At 40.7% G+C, this 11,896-nt stretch overlaps 1 protein-coding gene across 1 annotated transcript; it reads left to right on the top strand.

The window, feature by feature from the left end:
• Window positions 1-5,015: 5,015 nt before the first annotated feature.
• On the top strand, window positions 5,016-11,391 carry LOC124152583 (perlucin-like). The gene is made up of 3 exons (XM_048395066.1): window positions 5,016-5,218; window positions 10,084-10,177; window positions 11,085-11,391. Exons 1-3 carry the CDS (start codon window positions 5,075-5,077, stop codon window positions 11,303-11,305), a joined length of 459 nt encoding a protein of 152 aa, XP_048251023.1. The 5' UTR covers window positions 5,016-5,074; the 3' UTR covers window positions 11,306-11,391.
• Window positions 11,392-11,896: the final 505 nt, after the last annotated feature.

The following is an 11,896-nucleotide window of genomic DNA, read 5'->3' as shown; positions in this document are numbered from 1 at the left end:
TGTTGATGTTGTGTTTAAGACTTATGTCTCTTGTTGATGTAGTGTCTGTTAAGACTTATGTCTCATGTTGAAGTTGTGTCTGTTAAGACCTATGTCTCATGTTGATGTTGTGTCTGTTAAGACTTATGTCTCTTGTTGATGTAGTGTCTGTTAAGACTTATGTCTCATGTTGATGTTGTGTTTAAGACTGATGTCTCTTGTTGATGTTGTGTCTGTTAAGACCTATGTCTCATGTTGATGTTGTGTCTGTTAAGACTTATGTCTCTTGTTGATATAGTGTCTGTGTAGACTTATGTCTCATGTTGATGTTGTGTTTAAGACTTATGTCTCATGTGATGTTGTGTCTGTTAAGACCTATGTCTCATGTTGATGTTGTGTTTAAGACTTATGTCTCTTGTTGATGTAGTGTCTGTTAAGACTTATGTCTCTTGTTGATGTTGTGTCTGTTAAGACTTATGTCTCATGTTGATGTTGTGTTTGAGACTTATGTCTCTTGTTGATCTTGTGTCTGTTAAGACCTATGTCTCATGTTGAAGTTGTGTCTGTTAAAACCTATGTCTAATGTTGAAGTTGTGTCTGTTAAGACTTATGTCTCCTGTTGATGTTGTGTTGGAGACTTATGTCTCTTGTTGATGTCGTGTCTGTTAAGACCTATGTCTCATGTTGAAGTTGTGTCTGTTAAGACTTATGTCTCCTGTTGATGTTGTGTTGGAGACTTATGTCTCCTGTTGATGTCGTGTCTGTAAAGACCTATGTCTCCTGTTGAAGTTGTGTCTGTTAAGACTTTTGTCTCCTGTTGATGTTGTGTTGGAGACTTATGTCTCCTGTTGATGTCGTGTCTGTAAAGACCTATGTCTCCTGTTGATGTTGTGTCTGTTAAGACCTATGTCTCATGTTGATGTAGTGTCTGTTAAGACCTATGTCTCATGTTGAAGTTGTGTCTGTTAAGACTTATGTCTCCTGTTGATGTTGTGTTGGAGACTTATGTCTCCTGTTGATGTCGTGTCTGTAAAGACCTATGTCTCCTGTTGATGTTGTGTCTGTTAAGACCTATGTCTCATGTTGATGTAGTGTCTGTTAAGACCTATGTCTCTTGTTGATGTTGTACTTAAGACCTATGTCTCATGTTGATATTGTGTCTGTTAAGACTTATGTCTCATGTTGATGTTGTGTCTGTTAAGACTTATGTCTCTTGTTGATGTTGTGTCTGTTAAGACTTATGTCTCTTGTTGATGTTGTGTCTGTTAAGACTTATGTCTCTTGTTGATGTTGTGTCTGTTAAGACTTATGTCTCTTGTTGATGTAGTGTCTGTTAAGACCTATGTCTCCTGTTGATGTCGTGTCTGTTAAGACCTATGTCTCTTGTTGATGTTGTGATGGAGACCTATGTCTCATGTTGATGTTGTGTTTAAGACCTATGTCTCATGTTGATGTTGTGTTTAAGACCTATGTCTCATGTTGAAGTTGTGTCTGTTAAGACCTATGTCTCATGTTGATGTTGTGTCTATTAAAACTTATGTCTCATGTTGATGTCGTGTCTGTTAAGACCTATGTCTCTTGTTGATGTTGTGATGGAGACCTATGTCTCATGTTGATGTTGTGTTTAAGACCTATGTCTCATGTTGATGTTGTGTTTAAGACCTATGTCTCATGTTGAAGTTGTGTCTGTTAAGACCTATGTCTCATGTTGATGTTGTGTCTATTAAAACTTATGTCTCATGTTGATGTCGTGTCTGTTAAGACTTATGTCTCTTGTTGATGTTGTGTCTGTTAAGACCTATGTCTCCTGTTGATGTTGTATTTAAGACCTATGTCTCCTGTTAATGTTGTGTTTGAGACTTATGTCTACTGTTGATGTTGTGTTTAAGACTTATGTCTCATGTTGATGTTGTGTCTGTTAATACTTATGTCTCATGTTGATGTTGTGTCTGTTAATACTTATGTCTCATGTTGATGTTGTGTCTGTTAAGACTTATGTCTCTTGTTGATGTTGTGTCTGTTAAGACTTATGTCTCATGTTGATGTTGTGTCTATTAAAACTTATGTCTCATGTTGATGTTGTGTCTGTTAAGACCTATGTCTCCTGTTGATGTTGTATTTAAGACCTATGTCTCCTGTTGATGTTGTGTTGGAGACTTATGTCTCCTGTTGATGTTGTGTTTAAGACCTATGTCTCATATTGAAGTTGTGTCTGTTAAGACCTATGTCTCATGTTGATGTTGTGTCAGTTAAGACTTATGTCTCTTGTTGATGTTGTGTCTGTTAAGACCTATGTCTCATGTTGATGTTGTGTTTAAGACTTATGTCTCATGTGATGTTGTGTCTGTTAAGACTTATGTCTCATGTTGATGTTGTGTCTGTTAAGACTAATGTCTCTTGTTGATGTTGTGTCTGTTAAGACCTATGTCTCATGTTGATGTTGTGTTTAAGACTTATGTCTCATGTTGATGTTGTGTCTGTTAAGACTTATGTCTCCTGTTGATGTTGTGTTGGAGACTTATGTCTCCTGTTGATGTTGTGTTGGAGACTTATGTCTCCTGTTGATGTTGTATTTAAGACTTTTGTCTCCTGTTGATGTTGTGACTGTTAGAATGTACCCACCTCGATAGAAATAAACTCTTTTGGAAAATGAGTCCTTTTCACCTCTCAGTGAATGAATAGATGGTTATAGGTTAACTCGGCTTTGTAATAAAAAAATATCTGTAACGTCACAGCGTATCAGGTGGGAAGACTCGAAGTGTTTGAAGGCCCTCGCATCGTTGATGAAAGCTACGAGCATGACCCCGGTTCTATTACATGTTAATAATTGCACTTACATAGTGAATCTCCCACATTCACTGTGTTCAGCGCCCTATGCGAGGTGCACTGCTGGAGATTGAATACCACTCATCCACCGAACTGCGGAATAGTATATACATTAATTAGCTTCATTCAGCTGAAGGACATTTTAGTGACAGTACCGAGATTCAATAGACTTCACAGTATTGGTAGGTCAGTCTCGCTGACTTGGTTGATGCATGTCATCGTATACCAATTGCGAAGGTCGATGACCATGATATTAATCATATAGCTGGAATATACACTTACTTGTATGGAAAATTCAGTGTGCATCTTAACTGTTATTGAAGAAACACATAATTTATCTTCAAATGATCAAAACAGTGACATAATAACTACAGCTTTATTTCGGCTGTGGTTGTCTTAGAATAACATGAACAAAATTGTTTTTAATATAGCCATACTTATTGTTACTGATTACCCCGGTTAAAAAGGAAACAGTTTGTAACTTTATAGTAAATTTATGGTACCTAATAAAGTCGATATATTTTATTTAATACCATAGATACAAATATGAAAATTTTGAGCTCGATAGTCACATGTTGTCGGTGTACAAAAGCATTGAAAACTGTTCATTGTCATGTCACATAAGGCCACAAGGTTGCGGTGAACTCAGTATCTCGTATGGCCGTCCCGGGCAGTAATCACGGCTCTGCATCTCCTCGGCACTGACATGATAAGTGTACGAATTCTGTCCTGCGGAATTCAGCGACATGCTGCCTGTAACGCGATGGCCAGTTGTGGGTGTGTCTGTCTGCGGCGTGTTCAGACGTTGACGTACACGTCGATCGAGTTCATCCCAGAGGTGTTCGATTGGGTTGCGATCTGGAGATTTCGACGGCCTGGGCAAGACGTTGATGTTGGCATTATGAGTCTACCGTGACACGAGCTGTGTGCGGTGAAGCGTTGTCCTGTTGAAACAGCTCCCTCTGGCGGTCAATGATTGGAAGAAGGTCACGCTGAAGAATTTGATTCATGAAGCGATTTGCTGTCAAATTTCCCTGAACCACAACCAAGTCAGATCTCGTTATGTCATTTCCTCCATGTCATTTTTAAACAAGTGTCAAAACAATGCCTTTTAAGACAATGCATATTGACAATGGCTTCGTTTTGACGCACCGTTTGTCGAATATCAGGCCACCAACATTTTCCGATAACATATATCCAATTTATATACCGGAATTTTGTGTAGTCAGGTTCAATGAACTATATACTACCTATGCGTTTTTTGTTTTGAAGAGTGTATGAATGGTACAGAAATCAAAGTCATAAGCACCTAGGTATTACTTTACAAAGTAATTGTACATGGAAAATACACATTGACGATATTGGAAGGAAATGTTGTCCTCTGGTAAATTGTTTACGAAGTTATAAATATCGTCTCTCCCGAACTAACTTAGAAACTATGTACAAATCTTTTATTTTACCATTTTGATTATTGTTGTCATATTTGGGACAACAGTATTTATATACCTGATGTTTTGTGTCGTCAGAATCAATTAACTATATACTAACTGTGCGTATCTTCTTTCTTTTTTTTTTGTGGGGGGGGGGGGGGGGGCGGTCGGGTAGCCTAGTGGTTAAAGCGTTCGCTCGTCACGCCGAAGACCCGGGTTCGATTCCCGACATGGGTACAATGTGTGAAGCCCATTTCAGGTGTCCCCCGCCGTGGTATTGCTGGAATATTGCTAAAAGCGGCGTAAAACCAAACTCACTCACTCACTTTTTTTTGAAGAGTGTAATATATTGGCAAATCAGTTGAGGCTGTTGAGTAGAGTGTAGTAATATACTTCAGTTTCAATAATTGTTTATTTCTCTTCAGTTGCATGAACAAGTCTGAAACAGATTGTGCTTTTCTAAATATAAACACCCTAGACACGACATCAACAAATTACAAAGTTAATAGTTTGTCCCTGTAAGTTTACAATCACTTGTTACAACATGTTACAGGAATCACACCAACCATCGTTATCGATATAGGCTAAACAATGAAGACGACTTCTGTGCCATGTGGGCTAGGGTGTGAACATATTCTGCAAACAACTGATAAGTGTGTACGTCTGGTTGAGCCCGTTCTGCATCAGGTGTGGTTTTAGGTAATCGCTTCAGTTACACCAACATTGAACAAGATATGAAGTATCCCGGATAACCACCTGTCCACGAATATAAAGCCTCAGTTACATTCTCGCACCATCCACACAGCGCGGCAAGACCGACCACCGGGAGAAACTTCACAATGAGACTCGCAACAGCATATGTGTTACTGTGCACACTGGTATCAGTTGTTGCAATTAGCTCTCCATGTCCACTGGGATTTGTGGAACACAACAACTCATGCTATTGGTTCTCCAAGGCATTGGCGAACTTTGTTGAGGCACGGGTAAGTTATCAACTCATGTGACAGGTAATTTCCTTGATTTTCATACCAATTCATTTCAATAAATATATACAAACTTTCCATTTCTTTATCCGAAGCAATGATAGGTTTGTAACTTGTTAGGTCACTATTGACATCAACACATTTCCGTTGACTTTCTTAACAATTTACTTGAGAATATTATTTTGAATTTGAGGTGCAGATTCTCGTGACAAAGTCGGCCCATTTAACTGGGGATGCCTTAAGGTTTATTGGAATTTGAAAACCACCGCCGCATTTTGTTTTGGAACTCTTCTGTGATTGGGAATCTTAAGGATAAGGTATCATGTATATCTCATTCATAGCATTGAATTGGAAACGTTTTGAGTAACTTTCGTTGAAGGTTAGGGTATCTGGAATGGCAGCTCTGGCTCCGTGTGTACTGGACTACTCCTGTGTTATCTTATATGTTTGTAAGAGCTAGCTCCCCGGATTTCAATTAAAAATGGTCATGTGTGGCTAAAATTAACTTTACCAGGGTCATTTTACTGGAAGTGCATAAAACCTTTTTCTTAAGGAAACTAAAGGCATTGTGTTTCCTATTTTAAATGTGTGTGGCATTTAGCTGGCGTTTTCCGAAATCGGAAGGGATGTTATTAACCACGAACTAACTGTAATTGTTTTATTGAGGTTGTTAGAAACGTTGAACCTTTTGGTTTCATCCTTATACTGCATTTGGCATAAGTTTTGCATATGTTTGGGCATAAGATTAGCTTTGTAATTAAGGTAGTTAGAGACAAAGGACTTTCTTTTTCAAAATTGTATTGCATTTGGCACGTGATGCCAAGAGAAAGTGATTGTAACCATTTCTCTAAAGGAGTTAGATTGATTGGATTTTCTGTTTCAAAGTTGTACTGCATTTAGCATATGTTTACCAAAATACAAATGAGTTGTTTTACCAAACAGACGTGATGTGATTAAACTAAATCTGGAGGCACAGAACTTTGTTGTTCTACATTGCACTTCATTGAGGTAAAGATACCCCGGTGTTAGCAAAACATTGTATTTAGTGAGCTAGTGTTTATTCTTTATTTACAGGACATTAATCATCCCCACATACACAGGCCTGATTATATCTTTATCATATCAAGGTCGACAAAATCTCAAACGGTACCTGAACATTGTTTTCCTGGATTTCTTTCTGGACTAGGCACATGATTATATTTCATCACAAGCGAGGTGATAAGTCAGTTGGAGGGTGAGTCAGAAACATGTTTTTAGGACAGTGGCGTAACTACCATATAGACAAGTGCCTAAATTCGATTTTCAAGGTATTTTTCAAAAGCACAAAGGTCATTTTGTCCGCCTCTAGAGTGACTGCCATTTAGCAAAGGTAAGCAAGTATAGTTTACGTGGTCACATTGCATTGTCATAGCGTTACAGAATGCAGCCAGCAGCAGGCGTGAACAAGCACAAGTACGGAAACTGGTACCCTACTTATTTTCAGCATCTTCAGACTACTATTTCCTTCGTAATGATTACAGTTATCCTCGCAATTATCTCGATCGGCCCTTGCATATTGATCAGACCACAACACATATCGCATTTATCCGTTGTTGTATCCTGCCAAGAACCCACCAAAATGGCAAAGGCAGATATTGGTGGGGTAAGTTGTTACCTGATTTCGTAAACAGTTCATAACATATGTTTGTTTTTGGAATACTAAGTTTGGGGTATACTAAGGAAAAGGTTGGGATGGGATTGTTTCTGGTTTGAATATATACTGAACCGCAAAAGAAATGGATAGATATATGAGAAACCTTATTTGTCCAAACACTGTAGACATTCCTTGAGACATTAAAAAGATGAAACTTGGCAAAACTGATCATCAAGGTTGAAATTAAAGTGTCAAATGTTCTTAAAGTTAAACACAACACTAGTCTCTGAGAAAATGGCATCACAAGTCAGTATCTCGTGTGTCCGCCATTTGCAATGATGACTGCTGTGCAACGTTGATACATGGAATGGATGAGGCGGTTGATGAAGGCCACAGCCCACACTCTGAGGAACACCTAACGCAGTTCAGCTGCAGTTGTCAGCTTTGGTCGGACTTCATTCAGCCGTCTTTGAATCTCGTCCCACAGGTGCTCAATGGGATTTAAATCGGGACTGAGGGCAGGCCACTGCATGGTTCTGATGCCATTCTGCTGGAGAAAGTCTCTTGTTGCTCTCGCACTCTCAGCACGGGCCTTATCATGCTGAAACTCGTGGTTGGGGCGACGTGCCAAATTAGGTATGGTGTGTAGTGATCAATTTACCGAGCTGCTATGACACCATTGCCTCTCCCTGGACCGATGTTCTGGAAGACCACAGGGCCGACCCTCTGTGCAAGACCAATTCCACCCCAAACCATGATGCTCGGACCACCCAACGAGTCTCTCTCAACAACACAAGCATCCGAATAACGTTCCCCACGGCGGCGTCAGGCTCTGCCATCTGCTGTTTAGATACAGTAACGGCTCTCGTCTGAGAAGAGGACCCTTCTCCACTGCTGGTGGCGCCAATGCTGGTGCTGTGTTGCCCACTGACGACGGTCCCGGCGGTGACGTGGTGACAGAATGGGTCCTCGATGTGGCCTGTGACAATGGAGGTGTCTGCTCGTCAATCGTCGACGCATGGTGTCCGCACTAATGTGTCGCTGGTGTGTCTCCAGGTTCTGTCGAGCAGTTTCCGCAGCAGTAACAAAGCGATCTTGAAGATGTTGTCGCAAAATCTGACGATCCTGACGACGGGTGGTGACCCATATTCTTCCACTACGTGGTCGGTCATCTGTAGAGTTGGTGGTCTGGTACCGTTGCTGGAGCCTGTATATGGTCCTTACGTGGACTTGAAATGCATTGGCTACTTGCTGGGCGGTTTGTCCAGCTTGCAATAGTCTAAGGGCTTGGTGTCGCTAATTTCTTGTCAATCTTGGCACTTTGTAGCAATTCAATAACGAATGAATGTTATCCGATCTGGGTGGATTTTTATAGGGCAAGAAATGGGGGAACGCATGTGCATTTCAATTTGCACGGAACTCACGTGCATCGGGGTACCATGGCCGTTGCCGTGATGCGTTTGGGCGATCGGTTTTATTGTTATCTGCTTTGTTTTTTAATCATCAAATTTCATTTTTCCGGACAAGGTAATTTAAAATTTTAGAAACGATGACAGGATTTACCCAGACATTTTAATTACAACGTTTCATACAATTTTACTTGGGGTGACGTTTGTTTTGCGGTTCAGCAAAAGAAAGTAGGAGATCACCAATGTCTGGTAAGTGACCATTGTCAATCAGACTCGGTTGTCAGTAGACGCACATTGTTTTCTTGGAGCCAAACACCCAAAGATACTGTATTAAACACATTTAGAAAAGCATTACGGAAGCAACACTATTGATCATACGACGTTTGCAACGTGCTGGAAGTTTAGGTGTCACATGTATGTTGCAGACGGGCACACGTCAGAGCGCTGTTGCTCAAACGCTGCATGTCTCTCAACCTGTCATCTGCAGATTGTGTGCCCTACGCATTTAAGGTCGATGACTGACGCCTCTTGACGCCAAAGGGCAACAACTACATACCAGGACAGATTAGTCAGAACGATGACATCAAGAAATCGTTTGCAAACTGCCAATAAAATAAGGGACCGGTTGCAACAGGCAAATGGTTTAAGATTACTTGCCCATACGATGCAAAATCGTCCACACAGATGGCATTTCCGTGCACGACGTCCACGTGTCATCTCACAGAGCGTTGTACGGTACTGATCGTCAGCACTGGGATAAACGACGTCAGGATAATGTCATGTTTTCTGACGAATCGAGATTCACTCTCAACACGACCGAAGGCATCGATTTTGGAGACGTCCTAATGAGCGTTTTGTAGACGTAAACGTCGTACAGCATGACCGTGTTTTGGGTGGGTACATAGTTGTATGGGGTGGTATCACAATGACCTGCCGAGCTGCGCTCAATATTGTCTATGGAAGAGTCACAGGTCAGTACTATCGGGACAAAATCATTGCACCACTGGTTCGGACATTTTCACATGATGGGGAAGGTTTAACCTTTCGGGATGTAATGCGCTTGCTTATCTTGCCAATTTCTCCAGCAGCACAACACGCCATGTCATGCCATGGAATTCGTGCATGTCTGACCAACAAAGATTGTTTTACACGATATTAGTGACGTTGGCTGCAAAATGAATATTTCGAATTTGTCCCCGACCTTTTTAACGAGCAAGTGCGCCAACATCTCATCACGCCAACCCTTAAAACCCATAAGATCTGACTACCAACTCCGCAGCAGATATGGTTATACTTTTTCCATTTGCGAATACCTCATAAGTCAGAAGATATGTCTTGATGATTCTCACTATCCCCTACTATTTGGGCACAGTATATTTATAATCTCCCTTCTTCCATTTGATCATGTCTGTGGAGGTTGGGATACCATCGTGAATGAAGCAATGACACTTCATGCCAAATATCAGGATTAAAATGCCCATATGAATACATGTGTCTTTCCCGTCATTGTATATTCATGATTAGTCAAGCCAAACTCACCACACTCAATACCCAGTTGCAATGAATAGGCCCATATGGCATCATCGTCTACATTGACATTAGTTTAAATGAGAGATAAACGTTATTGAGATTATCGATTCTGAAAATCATACTTTTCAAAACCAAAAGATAACATTTTCTGCACATTCCGTATTTATATTTATATATCAATTATTAGTAAATGTTCCCGAATGTCTTTATTCCATCAGCGATTTACTTCCAAATAATGGACGTCTTCATGTTGAAAGTAAATATAGTTTTAAATGTTGATGTGCTACTTTCAGTCCTTCTGTCAATCCTTTGGAAGTCACCTCGCTAAAGTGACCAGCAAAGTTGAAGATGACTTTGTCAGCGGCCATGCAGCCCGCCATGGAAAAGGTAAGTTAGAACAACATTAATATTGAGAGGAATAGCATCTCATACGTCATCATTGTTTATTCTTCCATGAATTTGGAATTTACTCGAGTCTGATTGGTCAATCAGAGGCTATTAAATCACAATAAACCCTGTCTGACTGAAACAGATGGTTTGACGGCCGCGGAAGCTAATATTCATAGAATAGTACTATTTACAGTTATTGTCGGTTGGCAGAATTTAAATAGTTATATCTACAGTTGCAGGTTACAAAATTCACAATTGCGGTTACAACAATATTCAAAGGATGTGTGGCTGCGCGTTCGGTTCCAAATTCAATTTAGAGCGGTTATCTACATGTAGCCTAGCTCTACATCGCCTAATTCAAGCACTTATTTATCTCCTAAATAGCAGGTGCACCCTACTTATCTCCAGGAGTTTCTTTTGATATCGAATACCTCAACGAGTGTTAATATCTTTGATATCAAAAGACACGAGGGTGAGATTTTAATAATCATCCAAAATCATTCTTCTTTTTCAGTTTTTAAACAATAATAAGTGTCTTAAGTGTAAAAAGTACTGCTAACAGCTTCACACGCAGAGCCATTATTGATGTCATTTCATTGTGACGCCATGGTAACCAATGACGTCACAATGGTCTGCAAAGCATTGTGAAGCAATTTCATTGCAGCGATATCTACAATGTTGATATCGCTTGATCTCACCGAAGCGATATCTCCAATGGGAGCCAGTTTTGGATGATAAATATCATTACTGTAACGGTTAAATGACACATCTACTTTCTATCTCAATAAAAAAGTTTATGCTTTTACGACACAGCTGTTACGTGTTATTGTGATCTACGCGAACGGCATTGAGATCCGAAATGTTTTAATACGAATCCATCCTCCCATCTTCTTCTTCATTGCAGCGGCGAACTACTGGCTTGGTGCCACCGACCTGAACGTAGAAGGAACATGGCTCTGGGAGGGCCAACAGGCCATGAATTACAGCAACTGGAGTAGGGACCAACCTGATAATTTTAGTGGGGGGGAACACTGTCTGCATATCAAACAGATACTTGAAAACTATCTGTGGAATGATGAAAAGTGTAATATGGCGGCGAACTTTATTTGTGAGAAGGAACTCTGAAGGTACATGTAGCTACCATCTCTGCCACACTTCGCAGCAAATGACGTAATAATGTTGAGAATTGAATAAAATGTTATTCGTCTTCACATTCTTTTGAACAGGCTAAACACCTGTGTCTTGGTATCAATATATGCTTTCCACGTTTCATAGCCGTCAACACAAATATTTTACCTTTCTGCAATCTCACACGAATATACATCACGTGTCGCAGCCTCTCTGAAATCATTGTGCTCAATAGGCCACACGCAGCACACCACCACACCCATCACACCACCACACCACAACACCCATCACACCACCACACCCACCACACCACCACGCCCACCACGACGACACACAACAACACCATCACACTAACCACACCACCACACCCGTCACACCACCACACCCATCACACCACCACACCCACCACACCACCACGCCCACCACGACGACACACAACAACACCATCACACTTACCACACCACCACACCCGTCACACCACCACACCCATCACACCACCACACCCATCATACAACCATACCCCTACATCAATCACAGCACTAAATCATCACACACATCACACCACCACACCACCACACCACCACACCC

Source organism: Haliotis rufescens, unplaced genomic scaffold, assembly GCF_023055435.1.
Source record: "Haliotis rufescens isolate VD_foot unplaced genomic scaffold, xgHalRufe1.0.p SCAF_14, whole genome shotgun sequence".
NCBI classification, from domain to species: domain Eukaryota; kingdom Metazoa; phylum Mollusca; class Gastropoda; order Lepetellida; family Haliotidae; genus Haliotis; species Haliotis rufescens.
Note: the sequence above shows the minus strand (reverse complement) of the source record. Positions and strands in the feature narration are given on the sequence as shown.